Below are 27083 nucleotides of genomic sequence, written 5' to 3' on the forward strand. Positions count from 1 at the left end.
TGCTTTTTGCATTCATATATGCATACAAATTGGTAAGGTATTTTAGTCCTGAGACTGTCCTTCATATGTGGAGTTCTTAAATAGCACTAACCTAATAAAAATTTGCTATTTATTTCATATTTGGTAGTTTGTAAGCTATATTTTTGAACCCATTCTCTCACTTGAGCCTTACAAAAACTCTTTGAAGTTGGGGGAAACATGAGTGCCAGTTAACTTCTATATATGAGAAAATTAAAGCTGAAAGAAAGTTACATACGTAGCTAATAAGTGATGGAGTCCGGCCCTGGCCCCAGGCATTCTGCTCACAGACCATGCTCTCCTTTCCACTGTTAGCCACTGTCTGTCTAGATGATGCCAGACATGGCACTAGAATTCTTAGGGGATGTGCTAAATGACGTAATATGTAATAATAATTTAAAATTCACTCTGGGAGTCTGTCCAAGGAGTCCTGTCACTATTTTTATTTAAAAAAAAATTTTTTTTAACGTTTATTCATTTTTGAGACAGAGAGAGACAGAGCGTGAACAGGGGAGGGGCAGAGAGAGAGGGAGACGCAGGATCTGAAACAGGCTCCAGGCTCTGAGCTGTCAGCACAGAGCCCGACGCGGGGCTCGAACTCACGGACCGTGAGATCATGACCTGAGCCGAAGTTGGACGCTTAAAACCGACCAAGCCACCCAGGCGCCCCAATTTTTATAATTTGTTTAGAATATGACAGAATTATTGGGAAAACAAACGCAAGTCGACTCGTCTGGATTCCTTCTGCCCTGAGTAGTTGTGTGTATTCTCCACTCTTTCTTTCCTCTCTCTCTTCCTGTTCGGCCTTTATTTTCAATTGATCTCTCTGGCTTTTAATTAATGACATTTGGCTTTCTCTGTTTAGCATGCTAATTTGTGTATATGATTCTTGGATATTAAGTTTTAAAAACTACATTGACTAGTGCTTTTAGGGTAGTATGGTAGATATTTTTCTGAAGTGCCCCTGAAGCTGACATTCTGTGCACTAAAAAACGGCTCTTAGAAATTCTAGCCACGTTCCGTGGAGCCCCAGCTTGGCTGCTGAGGCCAATCTTTTCTAAAGAGTGGTGAAACATATGGAAGACTTCTTGGAGAATTTGGAAGAGAGGAGAAAAGGAAAAGGAGGGTTTTCCGGGTTTTGTACTCCAGAGGACTGAATTGACATGGCCTCTAGGGCTCAAAAGGGGGTCAGTGTCTGTTGAGTACAAGTGCAAAGAATGAAATGCCAAAAGGGATACGTGTGGCTTTTCCTTCTCTCTTCCTTCATGGATCATCCAGCTGTGATTTCTCCTCTTTTGTTTGTATTAAGGGAATTAGTAATTATTCTTTATCACATGGGTGTTTGTGAGAAAGAGGTAGATGCCTCAGTCTTTTTCCCACAAGGATTTTGAGACATTTCCTCGACATAAATACAGTTGTGATAAATGCCAGTGAATACACATTTCATTACAAAGCATTTTTCACTGGATTAAAAGCCTGTATAACTGTATTATCACGGTCCAGTTTATAGATCGGAACCCCAGGTATTAGAGTTTTCATTAATGGTGGTAACTATAAATTGCTTACAACATCGGATCACACTGTACTTGTCACAGAAGTTTACTGCCACTCGGTGTGATTGCAATGGAGACTTGATTGTGTAAAGATAATAAAAATAAGATTATCTTAAAAGATGTTCTAGAGAAAATGCATGCTGTGGCAGTACTAAACAAAATGCTACCATTTATTGAAGCTTTTGTCATTATGTTTCTTTGAGCAACAGATCATATTCAATGCTTCGTGTGCTCTTTTTACTTTTACTTGGCTTTCGTTGATTTTCATGTTAGATAAATGTGAAATATGGATAATTTTGGCCTGGGATCTGATGGATTTGATTGCAGAAAGCCTTAGGCAGTGTTTTCTTGCTTTGCAAAGCCCCTTGCGTTTCAGAAGGGGGGAGAATGTGGGACAATATAGGAGAGTTCGAAGTAGGAAGTAAGAGACAAAAACCAAAAGGCAGCACATTCTGCCTATTTTAAGATGCATTTTTTTTCACATTTTGCCCTCAGAAATTGGAGTGTCAGGTAGAATGAATGACATCTTAAAATTATAATAGCCAGGTTTCTTTTTTGTGTTGAAATAAAGGATTATGATGCATATTATGGTCATTGGGGTCATACCATTGGAGAAAACGAATGCTAAGCTGGACATCAGAGTGGAAAGTTGTAGGGAACCTTCTGGTAACCGAGAGCCAGAGAACAGTGCCATGAGTGTGGTGTTGTCAGGTGCATGTGGCAGCCAGGTGACGCTATGTGCTAGAGATGGCAGCAAAGGGGAGGACAGGTGAGAGTCTGCACGTTTTTCATAAAAGTGAATTTCTTTGTTGTTGTCATGTATAAGAACTAATGCAATCCAACTCGGGGCCGTAATAGGCGAAGCAGTGATGAACGGACAGAATTGGCGAACCATTGAGGTGGAATATGGGAAATCGACAAGTAGGGGTGGGGTGAGGACGCGGATGCCTCAGACACAGAACCTGGAAAATTGGGTAGCTGTAAATTCCTGTTTTGACTTACTCATCACCGGGTTTTTCACCTAGGGGAGGGCAAGAATCCAAGATCTTCTAGGCCATTCGTCTCTTATGGGGGGAGATGGGTAGGTGCCAGTGCAGGATAGATAAGAACGGGTAGAGTAGAGACTTTGTTGTTGGGAAGATCTCCATCAAATCTGGGACATTGTCGTGTCAGCTTGAGTAAAGCATTTAATTCTGTTAAATCCCAGTTTCCTCCTGTGTAGAACCAGGCCGATCACGCCCACCGCAGACGGCTGGTAAGTGAATTAAAGGCCCCTTTACCACAGTGTCTGGCACGTAATTACACTCAATAAATATTAGTTCTCACTATCAGCTATTTGAATAAGAGAGCTATGAAACAATATGTGGAGCAGGGCGGCTAAGAGGACTGCAAATATAAAGCAAAGAAACGTAAGGTTACAGGAGGGAATCGAGAAGTTATGTTCTTTAACGGGAGTCATAGCATTTTGAGTTAGACTTGGATGAAGCCTGCAGGAAAAAACTTCTGTCGTAACTCCGTGGTCAAATAGGTCCCTTTCACATAGTATCACAGTCCAGAATTAGCTGGCCGTAGTGGTCGCTGTTTTATATTGGGTGTGACAACACACATCCGTTTCATGATGGGATTCTTTATTTACTTCAGTCACACGGAGTATAAAAGGAGGGCGATTCAGTTGGCTGCCCCTTCCCCTCGGTCTCCTCCTCCTCCTCCCTCTTCCTCTCCTTTTGGGGTCCACCGCAAAGGAGGTTTTAGTTAATAGGAGCAGCAGAGAAAACAAGGGCGGGGGGATAGCCACCCACAAAGATGCCCTCCAGGAAGGTTTCTCTGTATTAATGTCTCTCAGTAGCAGGCTTCTACCAGGAAATCATTATCGTCACAGTACAGCTTTGTACTCTTTCAGACTGAGATATAATAATACATCTGGACCATGTGTCTGTAATATGACAGGATGAAGTAGGGGGAAATGTATAACATTGTAAATCTCAGGGAAAGAAAGAGCAAATGGGTTTTTTTTTAGTGTGTATATATTTTAAGTGATACTAATTGAATTTGTGCATATCAGACAAATGATAAATACCATGACTCTTCCCTTTTCAACAGATGTACTCATCCCAATGGTTGTGTTTAGGTAGCATGTTACTTTCCCATACCCTTTAAAGATACCTTGTGCATGTTGTTGACACAGATCTTTAAATGAAAAACTAATTCTCTTGAATTATTTTAGCCAAATTGCAAGCTGTTATACGTACATAGGACGAATTCTCCCAAGTGCCCGGAAATAAATGTCTTAATGTCTTTTTTTTTCCACGAGCCATTACAAAACAGACATTTTGAAATTACAGAAAAGAATCTTATAACATAAATCTATGGGATTTTCTGAGGATACAGTAGTCTGAGCGTGTCCTAAAACACTCCCAACTTTCCCAAGGTGGCATAACTACGCAATTCTTACATGTGATCTTATAGATTTGTTTAAGCTAAGGCATTCTCATACACCTAAAACTTAAGTCTCAATGTCTTGTGCGGTCCCCAGGGTAGACAGCATATGTTAGGAATCTGGATGGATGCCTGTGGGTCACTCGTGTTTACTTAGAGGTGATATGTAGAGTTTTAGGAACGAAAGGGGAGCTTTGAAGACCTCCTAGTTCAATCCATTTTGTAGATGAATGAACTGAAGTTCCAAGAAGGTACCAGTTTAGCATTGTCTAATGTTAGGGAAGTAACCCATGGCTCTAGTCGCAGGTTCCCTGATTCTCGTCCTGTGCCGTGGTGCTCCACGCAGACGTGAATCGGTTTCAATAGGCTTCTGATTCACTTTCCCGATTGTGATTGTGCTGCCAAAGAGCTTCTTTCATTCCTTTTCAATCCCAGGCCTGTGAAACAATGGATAGCAGAGTAGAGCTCCAAAATTTAATACCCTTTTTAGGAGAAGGGATAAAGAGTCATAAATGTGGCTGTTAAGAAAGTACTCAGATAACTGACTGCATTTTGAAAATTAGAACGTCTTCGGTTTCAAAGCTAAACGGAACTGCAAAACTCATTTTAGGCAAGGTAATTACTCATCTTCCTTCGCTGCACTTTAGCGGGGAGGAGGGAGGACTCAGCCACCTGTGTGTGTGTGTGTGTGTGTGTGTGTGTGTGCGCGCGCGCGCGTGTGTGTGCATGTGTGTGCGTGCGCACATGCATGCCTGTGTGGGACTGGTGGAGTCCTGCTGGTAATACCAGAACAACCTGTAAACAAAGACAGATAGCTGCGAGCGGTGTCTCCTGGGAAAACCCATGAGGCCTTTCCAGAGTCTACGACGCAAAGAGCTATTTGAAGATGTCTTGCTCTTGTGTCAACTGGTTATTGACTTGGCTTTATTGCTGCCTGTCCTTCCACTGCGCTCTTCCTCCCTTTTTCTCTTTCCTCGTCTTCCAGCTTTACAAATGTTGTCACATTGGCTTGTGGGAACTTTTATCCTTCGGGCCTTAAACACTGCCCTGGAGATGATCAGCGGTAGGGAGCCGGGGTGTCGCGGCACTGTGGTTGTGGTGGGCCCAAGAGGGCTCCGAAGGAACGTTGTTTGCCTCCTTTATTTCTGAGGGATCTCTTGCTTTAGAGGCAAAAACATGGCTTGGCTCTTCTTAGGGCACCGGAGCTGGAGAAAGGCCCTCTTATTTCTTAAACCCGCTATATTTTAGATGAGGCAATTACATATCCCAGGGAGAGTCCTGTCGTGTGAAACCAGTGTATTTTTTCATTTTAGGAAGCTTTTGTGTTCATTGAAATTTCGCCAGGGATTTTTTTTTTGAGGTATGATTTTAAAATCTGCCACCCTTTCAGCAAATTATTAGCTAAGCTCCACAGACATGCTTCTTTTCTTTTTTTTTTCTTTTTTAAATCTACTTAATATACCTCTTTTTTCCCCCTCTTTCAACGCGATATCATCAGTAAAATGGACGAGCATTTTCCTCAGCTTGTATATTTCTTTCTTCCTTTTAGGCCAACGATTCTTACATTGGGTGTATAATAGTATGACCTGGAGAGCTTCTAAAAATAATTAAAAAATAAATAAAAATAAAAGCCTGGGCCCGTGGACGCGTATTCTGCTTGAACTCTTCTGTAGTACGTCTGGGCATCATACCGCTCACGTGAACAGAAGTCACTCGCCCTGGGTGTGGAGAACAAGCGTGTTGTATGAGGAGAAACACACGCGGACTTAGCTCTGGGCTCACTGAATTAAGGACATTCTGCTTCCTCCTCTGCTCAGATAAAAACACAGTGAGTCCTCCTCTCTCTGGTGACCGGTTCATGCACAGTATGAAGTTTCTAGAAATCAAAGCCGCTGGGAGCCTGGGGGGGGGGGCGGGAAATAAGAGTATATCGGGTGTAGACTGAAAGAAACAAGGAGCGCTCTGTCCAGGGTTGTGTCTTTCATGTATGTGGCTGCCCCGCGGCTTCTTCAGCTGCTGCTGCTTCTGATCTGCAAGTGCACACCTCTCAACAGGTTATGGAAATGCGCTTCTCACTCTCCTGTGCATTGTAGGAGACTGTGTGGGACGCATGAGGACAGATGTCTGCAGGGAGCCGAGCCCCGCCACTCATTAGTTACTGAGTTAGTCTCCTGGGGGCGTGCTGCAGGTCAGGTCACGGGAAATGGCCTCGGAGACCCAGATTTGCCTCGAGGGTAGTTATTGGAGGGCGTTCTTGGAATTAACACTTGGGAGGGGGGGGAGGGTTGGACAATGCAGTTGCATCCTACAACTTGGCTGACCTTTGGGGAGCGGTGGAGCTGGAAAGTTTCTTCACGGGGTTCCTGAAGTAGGAGAGAAGGAGGCACGTTAAAGCCCCCCATCACTAGTGTGGATGTGGGATGCCCCCAAGACCGAAGGATTCCCTCTGACGAGGTGGCTCTTTTTGCCAATTTTGCAACTTGTCAACTTTGTAAACGTCTCAAGAGTGGCGATTTTGGGGGCAAGACCTAGTTGAGAAAGGTCAGTCGGCGACACTACCCGTGTTCACTGATTCGGGAAAGGAGTGGACTCAAGAGGCTGCCGTGACATCCCTTAGAGGCCACCCCTGCCCCACTAACATCCCTTTGCATCGTGTAATCCATTCAGAGCACAGTTCCTAGGGAAACGTGTTACACCTCTTTTCTTGGAGAAATCTATAAGAAGGTTAGTAGGATGAGGTACAGCCTATGTTGTTGCAGCTGATTTTCAGGTTAACACTGACACCCTTTTCCCCTGCCCCAGTCTGGGGTCTTGCACTTCCCTTTACCATCAAAATGGGGCAAGGGAGTCTCAAGAGACAGCCGATGTCCAGAGGCGATGCTTGCTCTTTCCCATTGTGTGAGAGAAGTCCACCTCTTCCTGGTGAGCGAGGCCAGTTGCACCTACAGGGATGTTGTTCCCGTGGTAGTGGGAGTTCAGAGACAAGGAGAGAGCATGTTCTAGGAAGTGGAAGGCACACAGTCCTCAGGTGGGGCGGGAGAAGTGAGGGATCACATGGCCGGGTCCACTCGACCCCTTTATTTTCTGGTCCTGTCTATTCTCCCTGCCCCAAGAAGCTCTATGGCATTAGATGGGGGCATTTTTCTCCCGGAGAGAGACAGTTTTCATAAAGCAAGTGGCGATGGGCTGAGGACGCGAGGATTCCAGGACCTCCAGCAGTTGAGGAAGTGTTTCTGGCCATAGGGTGAAAGTGGGGTGCGGGAGGGGTGCCACACCACAGATGCCTAGACGGATAACCTCTGAGGTCTAATTGAGATCATAAGTATTTTCTTTCTACTATTACTTTCTTTGTTTGCTTTATATTTCCAGCCTTTTAATAATAAACACATGGTAGTTGAAACTATTAACTTTTCTGAGCCGACATGGACTATTTCTTTAGGAAAAATATAGTAGACCACCAGAGGCTCCATGGATGCCATTACGTACAGTTCTTGCCCCACCTTGAGTGTTCCCCTTGCCTTTCTGACTCGAACCAATGTAAACGTGTAAAATATAAGCAGGACATTTTGTTATTCTTAGTTTATCTTTCTGGCCCCAGAGGGATGCATGCCGGAAACCTAAGACAATTTCTGCATCTTGAAAAGAAGTCTCACAGGGTATTGGATGAGGACATAAGTATATACTGTGTACTTTTCCCTTGTAACTTTGGTAGAGAAGGGATAGATCCCTGTAGAGTAAAATGCATAATTAAATCAAGACAGAAAATTTTATTCAATCATCTTATATAGAATAAGTTATACATGCAAACTAATTGAAAGTACTGAACTGTTTTAAGCCATGACATTATTGGTCTAAAGAGGCTGCTATGTGAGTGGTGATATTTATTAGACCAAAAGTTTTCTATCTGGGATGCTGGTTGAAAATCCATATTTTCAACATGCTGGTTGGAAATCCATATTTTCAGTGGTTTCAACTCAAAGACATTCTGATTCCATAGATTAATAAGGAGCCCAGAAATTGGCATTTTAAACCAACATCTCAGGTAATGCCGATGCAGGAAAGCTGCATACTGAACTTCAATAAATAATAACTTCAGCATCCAAACGGTAGGTTAAGATCAGTGAACATTCTGTAGCCTTTTAAAAACAGTTATTTAACCAGATATTTACAGGATATTGGTTGTAATATATTTACCCTATAAAGACTCTTTCCGCGTATCACATGCCAAAACTACCCTCTATTATAAATTCATGGATCCTGTGTATTACTGTGTGACTATTCCTAAAAAGAAATTTATTCCATCATTAGTCAAGTGCCTTTCTGGAAATCAAGCTCTGCCCTTCATCGTCAGACTATTTCTTAGTAGTCGTCATCTTGTCTCAACTTAAATATCATTTCTTTAAAGAACACTTCCCTGAACCTCTGAACTCCGTTTGATTTTCCTGCCACATGATTTCTTGGGTGCTGTTTCAATGCAGAAATGCGATTGTTTGTTCGACCTGGTCCCATGCCTGCTGCATTGACAGCCTTTCTCTCCGTGAGCTCATGAAAACAGGCCACTGTTGGCTCTACACTCTAGGCTCCCCTGTGCCTCTTGACTTCATTCAGACACACGCACACACCTGGCCCATAGGAGATACCCGGGACTCATTTGTAATACATGTTTAATACAGGTGGAGTTTCTAGAGGAAGACAAAAACAGACTGGATTCGGTCTCTGTTTTTCCAGGACAATTCAGCTTAGGCACGAGGACCATGTGGATTGTATCCCTTTAGTTCGTGCGTAACAGCTGAAATGCTACTTCTCATGCAGTACGCGGTGCTTTTAATAACAGCTAAAGGGATACTTGTGACTTTATAAAGATGCCAGAAAAGAGTCACTAGACGAACATTAAATACTCAGAATATTTGAAAACAAGTGTACCAAATAGATATCACAAATTACAAGTAATGTACATTCTTACTGTGGGTATAAAGTTTAACCATCGGCCCTCCTTACTAAGGTCTTACTAATAAGTGTATGTTGAATGACTACTTTCTGGCTGTTCTCTTCTTGGACTAGCTCCTTTCCTCTGTTCACCCTCCTATGCTCATGTTATCTCTGAAATTCTGTTTCTCTGGATCTTTCTCCACATACTGGCCTCCATCAGGTCACATTGGACCTATACTATGCTTGTGTCAGAGTTGATACGATAGTGTGGAGTATTCTCTTTTTAGATTACACGAGTGTCAAAGCTTTCTTCCCCAAATGGAGACTCCAGAATTATATTTCTATTAACTGCTATTGTTTTCATACTTTTGAAGGCACCAGGCAATACCCCTCAGAGGACTTCGGGAAATACTTGGCAAACACGTGCCGTTGCCTGCCGCAGCTTGTACACGAATGCCTTCTCCAAGATGTTACGTGCAAAACATCTGTGCAAGTCTTCAGGCTGGCCTCTGGCAACTGCCCTGTCCCTCCCTGGGGGCTAGCATCCTCGGGTTTTGCTCATGTGAGGACAGGAAGAGAGTTTTGGACTGATGGTTTATTGTCTAGAAGCATTCAAAAGAGCTTTCACATAGGTGTTATCCACTGACCCGGTGCTTCTCAACTGATCCGGAGGGAAGGGCCAAGTTTTTGTTATTTGCAAGCTAGTGTTTTTTGAAGAACACAGAACATGCTCTATTGTAACCCCCTAATAATTTTGTAACTGCATTAAAAATGAATTATTTAGATATAAAACTCAGCCCTCATTTTTCCATTACTGTTGGGCTCAGCAGACATTAGATTGCTCTGTAAAACAACCCTGGAAATTGCTAAGCTCTTCTACTCATTTTCTGTACTTGCCTCGACTTGGACAGATGGCACCCAGTCCTTGGACCCCGTGTGGAGTAGCACTGCTTTAGCTTCCTGTGACATTTTCTGCTCAACCAGCCCCATTTAAAAAGCAAGATTGAAAATTATCCTCTTGAGCAAAAAGCTTAACGTTTCCAGGGGTTTGCTTTTTATCTGCTTCTGGTTGACTACTTGGAGTTTAGAACTCAGTGAGTAAAGTACTACGGGGGAGCCCCGAAGCAAAGAACATGATGTGCTCACAATTACATTGGACGAGGAGCCGTTTTGATCAGTAACAATTTGACTCAAGGCAGATTTCCTAAGTTGTTTGAAAGTTCTGGATGTGGCCTGGAGACAGCAATCGGAGAGAGGATGAGATGAACGCCGTGGAGATCTCTTTAGGGAGGCGCATGTAGCTGTGTGGGATAGAAGACACTTTTCTGAGTTGTTATCGTTGGGTCCCTGATGAAAAAGATGCAGCCCTTAATGTGAAGTTCTCAGTAACCACGCCCTAGGCGTAAATGTAGAACCTTTGCAAAGAAAAGGAAGATTCCGCCCCCCCCCCCCCCCCCCCCCCGCTGCCTTAGGGGATGCAGCTAGTTCTATTGTACCCGTTCTGTGTGGATTTGCAGATAGGGAGAGAAAGTTACATTTTACAGAATACTTCCAAGTGCATTACTATATTTTATCCTCATTTCAACGTGCAAGGCCAACTGTACCTTTATGGATGCTGGTCTATAACAGATGAATAAACTGTGATTTGGGAGTGATCAAGGGATCACATAAGGGGCAGAGTGGAGATTCAGTGGCCATACTTCTGGCTCCTTTGCAATGGACACCTAACAGTTGTCCCTTTTAGCTACTAAGTAAGTGAACTAAGACCCTAGGAATGTTCATTGCCACTGAATTAGTGTGGACTTTTTCCAAGGGAAAAAAAAAATCTGAATAGGTCTTCCTTTTTACTTATTGTTGGCTAAAAAAAAAAAAAAAGATTTTTTGTGTGTGTGTGACAATTTTAACCTTCGCTAAGCACTTCCTGGATTGCGTCCCTTTCCTCTATTACTCGATGTGCTGTAATTAATACCTTTACTTTATAAACCGTGCATCTTCATCAAAAGATGCTTCACAAGTAAATTGTGTTCTGTTACCCTGGACCACAATGATACGTATAAATTGGAAATACTTCAACCAGAAAGAAATGGCTCATACACTTGTTTTCATCTATAATATTTCTTCAACAACTTGGTAATTACACGGTATCCAGTGGCATGTGGAAAATATCTATTAAAAAGCATAACGAGAAAAGAAAACTCGCATGGAATATGTATATTCAAGAGGCTTTATTTCCACCGGTCATTGTTTAAGTCCGTCCTCTATAGTTACGACTTCAACCTTGAAAAGTTTAGTGAATCATGTGAGTCCTATCAATATGTAATGTATTTTTAAACTTAAAAAAAAAAAAAACTAGGAATCTATCATCAGTAGATGATGGGAAGTTCACCTTAGAAATCCTTTACTAATATTCAATATAAATCATCCACAGATTGCGATCAACTTGCTTCTCCTCCATCATTGCTCTATTTTTGTATACAGTTGTAGTATGAACTTTTATATTGTTGTAATAATACATTTTGCACTTATTCAAATGTTTGTTACAAGGAACATTGAATATCAACTATAATTATTTCCATCCTCATCACACATAGGTCAGTGAGGATCACAGAGACATTTGTTGACTTTAGTTTTATTTTTTAGTGTCAAAGCTTTCATGATAAACACGATCTCTTTTCCAAATAGTTTCATCTTCTGTCTAGATGTACAATTTTTTTTCATGTGAAAATTTTGTCTGTTACCTTACAAAGCGCAATCCTGATACTAGAACCTCTCCAATAGTTCTACTTCTATATGTGTTCTATTCTAGCCTCTCCAATAGTTGTCACAGTTGTTCAGTGAAGTCCAAGTGCAGGTGTTTTTTGCTTCCATTTTGCAAAGGAGGTGACTAAAAGACAAGATCATTAGTATGATCAAAAAACAAGCAGAATTTAAGCTGTTCATAGAGGGAGGAAAAGTTGATCAACATACTGATTTTTTTTCCCTTCGCCTTTGCTGAATTGAGATTTATGCACCATATTAAGACTCTTCTTTAAGCAGATAGGTTGACAGTTCTACAACCAGATAGTTCGTATCAGGCCCTCTTTGATTAAATAGATATAAGAAATTTGTCAAAACTGCAGTGCATTGATCTATTTTTAGTTTTGGTCTTTATAATCTTAAATTAAAAACTAAATGGTGTATATAAAGGTTAAGGACATTAAGATTCTTCCATCCAAAGGGATCCAAAGGTCTGTAAAACCCTCTACCAGCACGTATGTGTTTGTGTGTGTGTGTGTATGTGTGTGTGTGCATGTGTGTATGTACTACTGTGTAAGACTTGGGAAACAGGAATAAGAAAGTGTGTCTGCCCTACAGGGTTCTGTCTCCTGGGGAACACAAATGTGTAAATTTGCAAGTACAAAATAACGTGCCAAATGTTACCATGGGCATACAAGATGAGGTATCTGAGCTCAATCTAGGCAGTTCAGAGGATTAGGGAGAACAGTCCAGAGATACAGGATGTTTTTGTTTAGTTTTTCTTTTTGCCTAATGCTATTAAAACTTAAAAGGATAGAAATTGAGGAAAAACAAGCACTACTCTTTTACAAAGTGGATTATGAATTGACTCCATTTAATACAATGAACTGTTTATTGAGAATGTGGATTTGGTATTTAAAAAGAACCTGGCTCTTAAGGAGTTTATAAATCAAAGGTTGGATATGAGAACAACTATACCAGATTTTCAATATAAAGCAGAATTAAATGCATTCTGCCACAGAAATGCAAACGTCAGGCCATGGGGAAAAGATAGGAAGATTTTTAAGACTTCAGTAAAGGGGATTTTGCATTAAGCTGAGTTGGAGGTCAGTTGATGGAGGTCAGTTGGAGGCAAGATGATGAAGGATTTGTGTTGAAAAGGATCGTGCTGCCTGCTCTGCATAGCCGGTGTGGTCCTCGTCCGACATGCCTGAAACATGGAGTGCCTTCTGAGATGTGATGCAAAAGAGAGACTAAAGAGATACCATATGGCTACATGGAGCCCCATGCTTAGAGTTTGGGGTAAATCCCTAGACCATGGAGAGCCATTAAAAGTATTTGATGAGGGGTGTGATATAATTCAATATGAATTTTAGGGAGATAATTTCTGACACACAGAAAATGAAGAGTAACTGAAGAGTTTTGTAACTAGTGAAAGAGTTTAAGATTCCAAATTAGGATTATTGTTCTGAAGACTGAGAAGAAAGAGTTGCTCTATTGGAGGTAGTGGGTAGGTATTCTGTCAAGGGAATGATGGAACCATAATGGATTATTAAATCTATTACATTTTAGGGTGCATGTCGTGGGTGCTTTGATTTTCTGGCATGTATGGCTTATGAAGGATCCAGTACGGTGTGATATGTTCTCACATTGTTACCATACACAGTGCTGACATAATGATATAGAGAAAACCCATAATGATTGTACATCTTTCTCTACTGATTCTTTTGCCTTACCATGAGGTAGACCCAGCCAAGAGGTGTGTGCTCCTCACTGTGTTTATTTGGAAAAAAAATATTAATGTAAACATCTACTTTGGAGTCACAACAAATATTTTTAAAGGGATTTAGGAATCCATGCACTAAAGGTGAGCTTTGTGTGGTGATTAATGAATCAAGGTGTTGTTATTGTTTAGATGAATCACAAGATCATGTTTACAAGGGTGTTTGCAAATGAAATAGACATAACATTGTGAAGTTCTACTCTGCCCAAAATATGAGGACAAATATTTGTTTTTGAGCGTGGTTTTCATTTATTGTTAATTCCATTGCCATATGGTGGGACCATGGAATGCTTATCTATTTATTTTTCTGCACAGAGGTTTTTGCTGTGGAGAATAGTGCTTCTTTAGTCTGTAATAGTCATTCACAAAGATCACGTGTACCTGTGTATGTGTGTGCACGCGCGCATGTGCATTGCACACAGATGTTTTTTTTTTTTACCTAAGCGTGCCATTAAGTCATTCTGCACTTACAAGTTTTTCTTTGCTGAGGTTTTGTGTGGTTTCTTTGTTTTTGTTTGTTTTTTGTCTTCGTAGTAGAGGAGAATAGTAGTTTTTCCCTAATAGCGTGGGTTTCAGTCCACCTCTTAAGATTAGTATTAGTGCACAGTGTTTCACAGAGTAAATGTCTGAATGCATCTGATAATCGGGTAGCCGTCTTAACATTTCAAAGTTGGTCATCCACTTGTAACTACAGATGCTTACACAAACCTTGCAAGGACACCCGAAGCAATTTTCTGCTTGTGAATTCTGGCAGTGATTACAAGCCTAGTGATGCTCCAGAGAGAGGGGTGTGTGTGTGTGTGTGATGGTGGTAATAATTGTGGGTGGGGCGGGGGTGTAGACATCTGATCCTCTAATGATTAGAGAAACCAGCGATATGAATCATTTTTTCCTTTAAGTTCTTAACGCTGTCGGTTGACCATCAGCTCAGGATTTAATGTGTTATGTATTGAAAAGGAATGTGCCTTTTCTCCCTTACCTGGATACCACAGGAGCATCGTACCCCCATGCCATGGAAACAGCAACTAGTTGACAGGAATCAGTTAAATGAATCGTAAGGGCTGGTTCTTCTATATATGGTAGCCCCTAATGAGACTTAGAGACATGGCAAGCCTTTGATTAAAGACACGACCTGTCTATTCCTTGAGGGTCTCTGTGGTCATTGGATCATTCTCTGTTGTTTCACACCAAGGTCAGTGGGAGCGTATAGACTCTTCTAATCCTTGGAGGCAGGGATGCGGTGAGGAGGGGATAAAAAAGTAGCCGGGAGAAGTGCGTGGAGCTATGGGGGTCCTTGAGATGTCAGCAGCTTAAAACAACCTGTTTTCATCCATCATCAGCGCTTGTCTCGGGACTCCAGTTTTTTGGTCTGTGTTACTGAGGGTGGTGGAGCGTTTTGCTGCTCCAGAATGCCAAGGAAGGAGCCTTCTGCCGAGTTATAGAGTGCGTTGACAGAAACCACCAGAAACGCTCAACTTCTTTAAGACTTGGGGGTGATCAGGGTGGGGGTTGCATGCACCCCTCTTTTTCTGACTTGTCCTTTGGCTGCAGCTTTTGATGTGTCCACCGCACGGGACAGCGGCTCCTCTCTGGATGTAGGGTCTTATTGCCTAAAGTGGAGGTTGAGCCTTCCAGCAGCCCCCCTCTAAACCCCACCCCCCCCGATTTCATAATCCTGGTCGCAGTATCACCATGTGACCTCAGGCGAGCCACTAAGCCTTTCTTGATCTCAGTGTCCTTATCCGTTACCAGGGAGAGTGAATCCATTCAATGTGAGCGTGAAATGAGTTCCCATGTAGAGAACATTAAGAAGAGTGCTCGACCCCTAGGATGCACTCCGTAATTCAAACTACTGTGATTCCCAGCTTTCCTGAGAGAGAGAGAGAGAGAGAGAGAGAGAGAGAGAGAGAGATGGAATAGTAGCCCTGAGGATGACTTCAGAAAATTAAGCAATCCCCCATATTTCAAGAATGCAGCCTTTCCATATGGTGGGTACACATGCGGTACAGTGACCCGCCGGATAATTCCGCACTGAGCAGGGCTAAATTGTAACTTGCGCCAGTAATTAATTTTTTTTGTATGAGTGAGTCCCGAAATAAATTACAGAAACTAAAAAGTGAATCAGCTATTTACGTGTTCTGAAGCAGAGTATAAACACAGCTGTCACAATGTGGTAGATAGAAGAATCGCTTACAGAGACGGTGCAAAAAAGCGATACCTTCGGCACCTACCGTGGCAGTAAGGAAACGTACCACGGGCACACTTCCCTAAGTAGTTTCCCACATCTTACATTTTTGAGAGGGTGCAAACACAGTTCTGGGCGGCAGTGAGAAGCCTCATTATTTGGTAAATTGGCTGTTTGCATTCATATTAATCGAAGTCCAGATGATAGCGGTTCTAGGGGATGAAAGATTGTGGAGATGACAGATTGGGTCCTGTGTGTTGCGGGTTATGAAGTTCAGGAAAATGTGTAATTATGTCTGAGTTTCCTAAGGTTCTTCTGTTCAACATAATGTTCTGACATACAGTGGGGACGGTTCCGGATATGAAATGCAAATTAGTAGGTGCTGGCCGTGCTGCTGATGCCGGGGTTAATCATGCAAATCTAATGCAGTTCTTGGTATTTCAAGAAAGGTTTGAGCTGAAGTCTCAGGCACATACTGATTTAACATTCCTACTTCAGAGAGCAGTGTAATTTTTTTTTCGGCTTCACATTTTGAAATATAGAACAGGATTTGGAGGCGGATTTAGTGGCTGGACATCCATCCATACTTGTTAATCATGAAAGGGGGTGGGATGGAAGGGAACCCTTAAAGAATGTGGGGATTTCTAAGCAGATTACATATTTTATTAGATCGAAATTTACAAGTGTTCTGTAGCAAGTCCCTTTGCTTGGAATAAGATCAAATCAACCAATTATACATGTTTACTGAATGCTCTGTTCAAAGAAGATGGCCAAAACTGGCAAGGACAGATCAAATAAAAATTAACACCACCACAAGTTCCTAACTTTGGGAATTCTAGGAAAAAAAATACCTTTGGAAATGAGACTGTTTACAGGAAGAAATGAAATTGTCTTGCTCACAAGTGCAAGCTGACACATTCTAATAGCCTTTCTGCTGTGCACAATAAGCATCAGCTTATCTTTCCAAGAACAATAAAATTTCATGTACTGCTGCCTGACATAAGAATTATTTTTACCTATCTCCATATCGCTGACGCTCTTGTAAGTTAATCTCATCTCACATGAATTTTTCACCAGCTTCACTCTGATGTTGATAAAGGAGATGGTTCCATCAAATACATCTTGTCAGGCGAAGGGGCAAGTTCCATTTTCATTATTGATGAGAACACGGGGGATATCCATGCTACCAAGAGGCTGGACCGAGAGGAGCAGGCCTACTATACGCTGCGAGCCCAGGCGCTGGACAGGCTCACCAACAAGCCCGTGGAGCCCGAGTCCGAGTTTGTCATCAAGATTCAGGACATCAATGACAACGAGCCCAAGTTCTTGGATGGCCCATACACTGCAGGAGTTCCTGAAATGTCACCTGTGGGTAAGTCAAGGCATGCTGGTCTTCAGTGTCTGGTCTTAGGGAGTTTGTATTAAAATCATACCATTGGGCGGCTCAGTCGGGTAAGCGTCTGACTTTGACTCAGGTCACGATCTCACAGTTCATGAGTTCGAGCCCCATGTTGGGCTCTTTTCTGACAGCTCTGAGCCTGGAGCCTGCTTTGGATTCTGTGTCTCCCTCTCTCTCTGCCCCTCCCCGACTCACGCTCTGTGTCTCTATCAAAAATAGATAAGCATGAGAAAAATGAAAAAAAAATCAAATCATTGTAGGTACAGAAAAAAAAAATCACATTAGTATTGGTATAGCAGTTTCCAGGGAGGGTGAGGGGGAAGACTGAGATGTGTTAATAGCCAGTGCCTACATCTAATTATTCAAGTCATTATTTTATTTGGAAAATTAGGCAAGTTTTTCCTTTCACACAGAGATCTCAAAATCTTCAGTAAATTATTCAAGCCTTGCCTTTTCCTTTCAAATGTAATATTTAACTTTAAAAAAGATTAAAATTACACCTAAGAAGTTAAAAAAGAATATGCTTCCAGACTTTGCCCTGCGATAATCTCTTCTTTCTCCTGATTAATATTAATGATTCACTCTTCTGAGAATGCTTCTGTGGCCGAGGTATCAGGCAGGCCATCTAACGTTTAGGTCAGCTGGTCTACTTGCTTGTAGAGTGTGCTTGAACTCAAAAATGCCCTTCCATATGCCACCACTATTTTTTTTTGTAATTTCTCCAGAAACTTAAATGTATGAAAATTTATGCTGAATAGATAATAATGGTAAAGCGATACTCTGTTTGAGATATATAAGAGAGTCATGAAGTCTATTCTATTCGAAGGCCTTTTCACATTGCCCCATTACTGGAAAAATAGAAAGTAAAGTACTATTGGTATGTACTTTACTTACATCAGATAATATAATTTCAGTTTTAAACTATTTATTCAGATACCTTTGGAATATTTTTTAGCCGGTATGTAATTTTAGATGATCTCATAAAACAAAAAAAAAAGATGGGAGCTTAAATAGATCAGTTGAGTTAGATATTTATTTCCTGTCATTTTCAGTTTTAAAATAAGACATGCATTTAAAGTAGTAATTGGCCTTGTATTTTAACATGTAAAAATTTTACCCATTGTGATTTGTTTCATTAAATAAAGGCTACTTTATTCATTCCAGCGTTCAGTCAACATGTCTACCATGGTAGTGGAAAAGATGTGTATTATGTGTGCCCTTGAGGAGAATCACAATTTAGTGCCCCTAAATTTCTGTGTCTAGCAGATGGAAAGGGAAAATTATTTGGGGCACCATTGCTCTAGCTGCTAGAGAAATAGAAACTGAAAATGAGCCAGAGGAATACCATGTTCATGGTCAGGAAATATTCTGAACTACGACGGCAGGATCTCACCATAGTCAGCTTGCATGGAGGAACTTCTTTAACCAAACAGGCATATTCATACTTTCTCAGTACTGCCCACGTCTTCGGAGTGCTTCTTGCTGTTGCTTAACCGCACAGACAACTAGGACAACAGCAGCCACAACAAGATTTTGGAGGTTTTAGAGAAAAGAGAAGGCACATTGTCCTCTACAAAGCACTAATGTTTGGAAAAACAGGAAGCTTTGAGGCGTGTGTAAGCAGTTCGGTTCAACTCTGTAATTTTCATGTTGACATGTTGGGCTTTCTTTGTTGGCTTGCTAAGGTTTTCCTTTGCTACATAGAATGTAGCCACGCAAACTGGATTAATGTGAACTTTTTTCTTTTAGAGGCTAAATAATGCACTGTAGTTTTGATTTCAGTGGTACCACTCTGATATCAAACAGCATGATTATCATGAGCACATGCAAGTTATTTTAGCTATTTGACTCTAACAGGTTCAGGACCTTTTAGGAAATGATTTTTAGTGTCTTCTGGATTTACTTGACATTAATTGGGACCACTAAAATAATATTGGAATTTAAACTAAGAACAGTAGATAGCTACATTAAATATGTTATGTGGATCCATAGTGAGCTGTAGTTTATCAAAGTGTTTAATTCTAACCAAATACTTATAAAAACCATTAAGTAATATGGCATATACAACACAAACATTCATTGTTTAATATTCATGGGTTTGGTTTTCAACGGATGCTAATTTTAGATTGAAAACCTGCTAATAAGTCCTTAGGATAGTTCATCTTCTCCAGAAGAGCATAGATAAGCACGGACAATTAAAATTATTTAAAAGTATGTGTACATGTGTGTTGGGTGTACGTACATATGAGTCTATATATAAAGTAAGTTTCTTAGTGAACATTTTAGAAAAAAAAAGTCATATACAACCAAATTTACCAAAATGGTTTTATTTTGTTTAGGCTCTTTCCCTTTCAAAAGAATTAGAAAATCAATACTTAAGCATATTACCAGAGTAAATATTGCTGTAAAGATGGTACAGTGTAGAGAAAATAGAGAATGTCAAGGTCATTGGTTCTAACATTTTAAAATGATCTCAATTTAATTCTTAATATTTTTAAATATACATCATTCACTATTTGGTCCTGCCAGGCATCCACATGGCACAATCAACTAAGTCTGTCAAATTAAAAAAAAAATCAGAATTTAAACAACAGTGCCATATACATAGCTTCTTAATATGCACCTTTTTTTTTAAAAGAAAATGGGATTGTTCATGAAAATCATAGTGTGGAAAAGACAATAGATTTGTAACAAAATGGACACCAATGACTTTTTTAAAGGGCTTAGAGAGGGAAATCTATTTAGAAATATATCAAGATGAAATTTTAGATTAAAAAATATTTTCAAAACATTTGAAACAAACTTAGAAGAGTACATAAAGAGATTTGCCCCATTGTCATCAATAGGACAGAAATGATAAAACAGCATGTGCTTAAATATATAAACTAAGTAAATGTGAGTGACGGTTTTAAGATTATACTCCAAATGGAAATAAAAAGAACAGATCGCAGTAAGTGCTTTCCATGTGGAGTGAGTGAATATATAGTAAAATGAGGAAGCCGCAAAGCATTCTATCTCTCTCTCTCTCTCTCTCTCTCTCTCTCTCTCTCTCTCTCTCTCTCTCTCTCACACACACACACACACACACACACACACACACACACACACAACCCTGCTGATGCAATTTTTAAAGTTGCTGTGCTACGAATTTTCTTCTTGGGGCGTGTGGTTTGCATTTGATTTAATGCTTTTGTTTTTAAATCAATTCATGGAAACAATGAAAACTAAAGCTGAAGAGATGCCACCTAATATCCAGTTAAGTGTATCCATCAGAAATTGTTTATTCAGTGAGTGAAGTTTCCTTTTCTGCCTGGCTCTCCTCGGCTCTAACAGTGAGACCGCCTCAGCGACTTGGGTGTCAAGATGCTGTTACTTGTCACACTGCCTTCTGGACACTAACTGAGACTTGAAGAGATTGCTTTTGATAAAAACTTGTTACCTGCCCCTGATGGATGAGAGGCCGAAAATTCGAGTCCCATCCAGTTCTGAGTATACTCGTAATGCGCATCATCAATCTTACTTTTTTGCTAACATATTTTTGTACCCCTTAAATATTTCTGAGGGCTTCATTAGCATTTATCATCATTTTGGGTGTGTCATCTACAAACCACATGTCCATTTTTCATTTGCCTTGAAGTAAGAAAAAAAAAGAAAAGAATTCAAAACAAATCTAATGGAGAATCTTCAGCAGTGTGTGGGTTCTGCTGTGTTGTGGCATTTGGAAATTTTTAATTCATTGGTTTTTTGGATTGGCATGTAGGGACCTCAGTGGTACAAGTGACAGCAACGGATGCTGATGATCCTACATATGGCAACAGTGCCCGAGTGGTCTACAGCATTCTGCAAGGACAGCCATACTTCTCAGTGGAACCAAAGACAGGTAAAAAGTGAAATGTGCCTCTTCGTGTAACGTCGTCATTTATCTGTTGGCATAGAATTAATATTAGTGATTTTTTTAAAAAACCCTCTTATTTATTTTTTATCTTGATTTATTTTTGAGAGGTGGGGGGCGGGGAGGGACAGAGAGAGAGGGAGACACAGAATCTGAAGCAGGCTCCAGGGTCCGAACTGTCAGCACAGGGTCGGATGTGGGGCACAAACTCACAAACTGTGAGATCATGACCCGAGCCGAAGTCGGATGCTTAACCAACAGAGCCACCTGGGTGCCCCATTAGTTGTTTTTATGCGATATACTTGGTACTGATAACGGACGCTACGTTATTACTGGGCTTTTCTCAGTGGGTGTCCTGTGGGAAGAAACAGCCGATGATTTATAGTGGCATTAACATCTTTTAAGAATATTTTATTACATTTATCAGAATTTCTAGCAGAACTAAACAGAGTATTATATATTTAAAAAGTATTGCAGCTGCTGTCTCCTGACAAGAGAAGAAAATCTTGATTATTTATGTCACGTGTTATTTTTGTCTTGCCTCCTCTAACTCATTCACAAAGGAATCTCAGGCAGTTAAATTTAAATCCCAAGCAAAAATCTCCCTGCCAGGTAGTGGAGTAGGTAGTAGGTTCTGTTTATCTGTCTGGAGTCTGGTTTACTCAGGGAAATTAGTTTATGTTTTTATTTTTTATTTTTGTCAATATATGAAATTTATTGTCAAATTGGTTTCCATACAACACCCAGTGCTCGTCCCAACAGGCGCCCTCTTCAATACCCATCACCCACGCTCCCCTCCCTCCCTCCCCCCATCAACCCTCAGTTTGTTCTCAGTTTTTAAGAGTCTCTTATGCTTTGGCTCTCTTCCACTCTAACCTCCTTTTTTTTTTTCCTTCCCCTCCCCCATGGGTTCCTGTTAGGTTATTCAGGATCCACATAAGAGTGAAAACATATGGCATCTGTCTTTCTCTGTATGGCTTGTCAGGGAAATTAGTTTAAATGTAGCAATTCGGATGATGAGCTGCCCAATCAAAAATTAAGTTGATTCTTTTTTTTTTTTTAATTTTAGAAGAGAAACATATTTTTATGAGTTGAGAGCCTGACTGTGTGGAATATGTGGTTGGTTGGCTAGGTGTTCTGTTTTGCTCTGGAGCTGGAATAATTTACATTAAGTAAGACCATAATTTGGAGTGCTGTTATCTTGGATAGAAAATAATGGTTTATCGGTTCTGCTTTTCTGGCTCTGCGTGTTGGTGGGGGGGTGTGGAGATGGGTGGTTTGAGCCGATGATTTTCCTCACCACCATGAAATCCAGAATTTGTCCATGTTGTAACTGTTTTGTCTTCATCATGAAGAAAATTATTTTTCAAACAGCCAAGCTTATGATTAGGAATATTGGAGAGTACCTGTGACCTTCGATGCTGATTTGAATGCTACTCATACTGTGTTCCATATTTGTAAATGGTAATATTGATTCATTTTCAAATCACTATGGAGGATCCATAGTGTAAGTGTCTTCTGAGAACGACAGGGGTAAGGTCTGCAGGAACAGAAAAATAAAATCCGATCCTAGCTCACCATTAGGATTTTTACAGAGACCGCGTTGCATCCTTCATACCAATATGGTGGTAGAGTGTTGAAGCCACCTGGACAGTCTAATAGAGAAGAAACAGTTCCGATTAAGCAAGTATTGATGGAGAAGTAAACAAAAGTATTTGATTGGTGATATGAATCCTGTGACTATGGAATATGTGCTTAGATTTAACGATAGATCTGAGAAGCCTAAATTCACACACCCACCCATTCCCTTATATATCTACTCTTTACAGCCTACAAAGACATTGACAAGTTTCTGACAATTTGCTCACAAATTATACACTTCTGCATTATATAACCTGTCCAAAAATAGCAGACACTCATCCCTAGGGTTCAATATTTTGCGGGAACTCTTGATTGGCCGGTGATTTTAGGTTTGTGGTAAGATAATAGTTTTTTTTCTGAAGTCCAGTGGAGGTAAGGCCTCTGATTAAGTGGACAATAGTCTGTGTCGTGGGATCACATGATTAGTACTTCAAATTAATTTTAATTTCAGAATCTCAAGGATCGTGTAGAGTAGGAGATGAATTTAGTTTAATTTTGTTTAGACTTTTTCATACTGTAATTATGGTAATCATTGGGACTTCTCTTTCTAGAGTCATTAGTGCAGACAGATTCTGGGAATTTTTATCCTCTGCTAATTTCTCGTATGGATAGTGTATTATTTGCACAAATGTATTTTTTTTTGACAGAAATGGAAAGTTTTCAATCCTTAAGGGCATGGAGATCTGTAAATGAAGTTTAACTTAGTCTTCATATTCGGTGTCAGTCTGATTTGTATCTATGTGAGAAATAATGTGATTTTTCTAAACCTTTAAATGGAAGAGTTTTTGAGAAGAAAGTAAAATGTTTGATAGGAAAAACACTGAAAATATGCTAACTCCAGTATTTGTGAAAATAAGGCACAGAGCATCACTATTAGGTACATTTCTGTAAGTTTAACTTTGGTTTTCTCTTTTCTAATATTGACAATACCCACTACCGTTTATTAACCACACATCATGAACCTAGCATGGCTAAAACCTCCAGTCACATATTTCACCTGTCGCACTACTCACAACCCATGTGACCAGAGGGTAACTGTATGTTCTACCTTCATTTCTCCATCCATAAAACAAGAACGCAAGTAGCTGCAAAAGCCAACGTTAACAATTTGCTCTAACAAGCTAAAGGAATGGCGCTAAGAGGAGGATAAGGCAGCATTAAAAGGACTGTAGAGATGCCCATCCCCTGTCTCCGTGATGGCGACAAACTTCTAAGAAGCTCGTGGTCATTCTCAGGTGCTCATCTACTCTGTAACCTGCAAGCAAATAGATCCCGTGTTTCTGCCTATTTGATATGGGGCAGGACTGGCTGCATAATTTGCAGTTCAACATGGAAAAGCAGGCGCCGTCTTCTAAAATTAATAGGATTTCAAGATGTTATCAGCAGAGCAAGAAACCAAGCATGGGACCTGTGTGCCTGCAAAGGGCACGTGGCCAACGAGGCTGGCCCTGGAAAGTGGATTGAACGGGCAACGCCACTTGTCATTTAGGAGTTTCTTCTTAAACGTGAGAGGTGTAACTGCGTGATACACACGTCATATGTGACATGCCTACTGGTTAAGTCGTAATTTTATGCAAGTAATTTAGTCACAATGAAGCCTGCCTCCCAAGTATGGCCTTCGACTGCGTTCCATTCTGTGGTGTGGCTCAAGGTGTGGAGGGCCCTCACTCCCATCAGGGCTTGCTGAGGACATCCTCTCACAGGTTGGAAGAGTCCATTCCTCAGCGACTCTTTATTTGAAGTTTACTGCTTCAGAAGCTTCCATGTTTACTATCATTGGCTCTTCTCTGGCTTTTTTGGCTCTGTTTCACATGCTTTGCTTATCGATAGACCAACCTAATATAAACAAGGCCTAGAGGCACAATTTAGGAAAGAGTGTAAACTAATAGGAAGAGATTCAGCAGGTACATCTAATGCGTCCCAGATCCGCACCGCATGAAGCCCCGCAGCCCCGTGTCACCTGGGTCACGTGGTTGCCGAATCAACTGAGACCAGCCCAAGGCCTGAGTGTGCAGACGCCTGGCTTCAGTGATTGTTTGGTTCTCTAAACTGGGGTCGATTTCAGAACCGGCTCTTATCTGTTACATTTAAGACATATATAAATTCTTTAGAAGATTTCATGGTAAAAGAATATGCTTTAAAAAAACCAAAAATCATCAGTGGCTGGTAGGCAGAGAATCATCTGAAAATTTATTCCCAGACTCAAAAGCCAGAGAGATGTTCAGCAGTAATGAGGATAAATTTATGTTTCCTATGCCCAGTACTTTTTGTGACCATGGATTATAAACAAATGAAAAGTTCTGGGTGATTGGGTCAGACGATACATCTATAGAAAACTGATTATTTCAGGGAGCTTAACATCTGAGCTCATCTCTCTTTTGAAGAGCTACAGGATATATTCTCATCATAAGGGGCTTAAAATGACTGATTATTGAAATTAAATAATATTGTTGTCTTCCATGAAAATCTCACGGAGCTACAGGGATCTGGTTAGAAAAGACTAGCCTTTACGACTTCAGAGTTACAGAGTGAACAATTTGCCGTATGTGTGTGTCCCTAATATATAGCAAAGTGCAAATCGACTCCAGTGTATGAGAATTCTTTTCCAAATGTAGACAATTTTACTTAAAAGTAAAAAGCCAGCAAAAGTCATCGAACTGGAAATATATTTTGAATGTCCTGATGTAAATTCATTTCTCTCCCAATTATTCCAGTCTTGTCAAAAATATGCTTAATATTTGAGGTATTTAGAAATTACCTTTACTACCTGGATTACTCTGCAAACGTTGTGATGATTTTTGCTTTAGAAAAGTGCTATTTATAGGATTACATGTAAAGAAACGATTAGAGGTGTGAAAAATCAGTGAGTAATTTTGAATACCAGACTTTCTTAATAGTGCTATATTTCCTTACAAACATAATGCCACCAAGCAAAACCATGAAAGGATACAGTGTTATCCTTGTTGAGTAGTTGAGATATTAAGGGCTCTCTCCACAACATAATAAAGGTGCGAGGACGAAAGTTCACTTGTACCTATTGATATTAGAAGGAAAAATAAGAGATGCGTAGAAATTAAAAAAAAAGAATGGGAAATGATTCTAAACATAACTCATTAATATTTTGTCATCTAATGATACACACTTAATGCTCCAGTATTCAAGATGGCCAATCCTCAATTTATTTAGAAGAAAAAAAAAGGTTAGAAATAAATAAAGGATGATTAACATGAGAAACATAAGAAAGGAAAACAAAATGAAGAGGTTTAAGTCCCAGAACTCTTAGACAAAGATTATTTATGCTCATTATTACTGAGATCAGTGCTCACTGTTTTATGAATTGGGGTTAACAGAAGTATTGAAGAACAAATATATAATATTCATAGAACCGTGATGACACCAAGAAAAATATGTGTTAGACACTTACCAACTGAACCAAATGACTGGTTCCTTCGATTTTCATGTCTCTTGGATATGTCATATATTAAACACAAGCAGTATGTAGAGAGCCAAAGACTTCAGTGAAGGAGTTACTTAAAGAGACCTTGTATTGCTGTGTTTGTAGCAGAGGTGCCCAATAAGAGAAAGTGGTTAACGTTTAAAAACAAAACAAAACTGCCCAACTCAAAGAAGGGTAATCTAAGCACTTAAAATACGGATGTGCTGTTGATGTGTGTATGTGTGGGGGGGATGTGTATTTGCTATCTAGTGCTCAGACTAAACAAAAGTATGGTTACTTAAGATAGTTTTAGTGCTGTTTAACTTGGAATCTTGGAACTGATAACAAATTGCTTAACTTTTAACTATGCTATCGAAAAGTTTTTCTCGTCTGTTTCCCATGCCTAGAACAGTTACCATACTGTAGAATATCGTAAAGTATAGGGCAGGCCTAGTTTAGTGTCACCTAGGCTTATACTTCGTGCTAAAATATAACACAAACTGTATATGAAATGTAACACATATATAAAATGTAACGCGGCATTATTATATGTGTATGTTGAATTAGCAGCCCTTAAACTATTTAAATTGGCAGCCCTGAAAAAGTTATAAATTTGGAGAATATAACCTTTTGTGCTAACCATGAGGAAAGAAAGAACATCCATCCCAATTTAAAGAGCTGTTTTCAGTTATTTTATTTCCAAAGAACCATCCTCCATCAAGCAACTTGGTATGAGAAGAGCAGAGTACCAGAGTTTCTCTTTGTCAGGTCTGAATCAGTGAGGATTTAAATTCTGACTTCCCCCTAAAAGGTAGATTCTGTTTAATAAAATACATTAGACATCTTTCAAGCTATGGTCCTACGTGGATTAGTAAGACAGTCTGTTGGAAACGATGAAACTGCAAGAAATCTTAAAGATGACCTCATATTGCGAGTTTCAAGGTCTATATAGATCGTTTTTAAATAGGTTTTTTGTTGATATCACCTTTGTGTACATGTACTAAGTATGTTAGGTATATAACACACATATAATTTATATATTTATATATACATGATTAAACTAAATTCCACCCCA

At 40.2% G+C, this 27083-nt stretch overlaps 1 protein-coding gene across 7 annotated transcripts in view; it reads left to right on the forward strand.

Moving 5' to 3' along the window:
- CDH7 (cadherin 7) overlaps nt 1–27083 on the forward strand; it is a 122994-nt gene that overhangs the window by 39257 nt on the left and 56654 nt on the right. For 6 of the 7 annotated variants that reach the window (XM_019815403.3, XM_023242082.2, XM_045041109.1 and 3 more), the window contains 2 exons: nt 16718–17012; nt 20800–20919. In XM_019815403.3, coding sequence (XP_019670962.1) covers nt 16718–17012; nt 20800–20919 — 415 coding nt within the window. Of the gene's footprint in view, nt 1–5068; nt 5836–16717; nt 17013–20799; nt 20920–27083 lie in introns of those variants that run through there. The other variant, XM_019815404.3, reaches the window with a different exon arrangement.

The sequence above is a fragment of the Felis catus genome, chromosome D3 (assembly GCF_018350175.1).
Source record: "Felis catus isolate Fca126 chromosome D3, F.catus_Fca126_mat1.0, whole genome shotgun sequence".
Classification (NCBI taxonomy): domain Eukaryota; kingdom Metazoa; phylum Chordata; class Mammalia; order Carnivora; family Felidae; genus Felis; species Felis catus.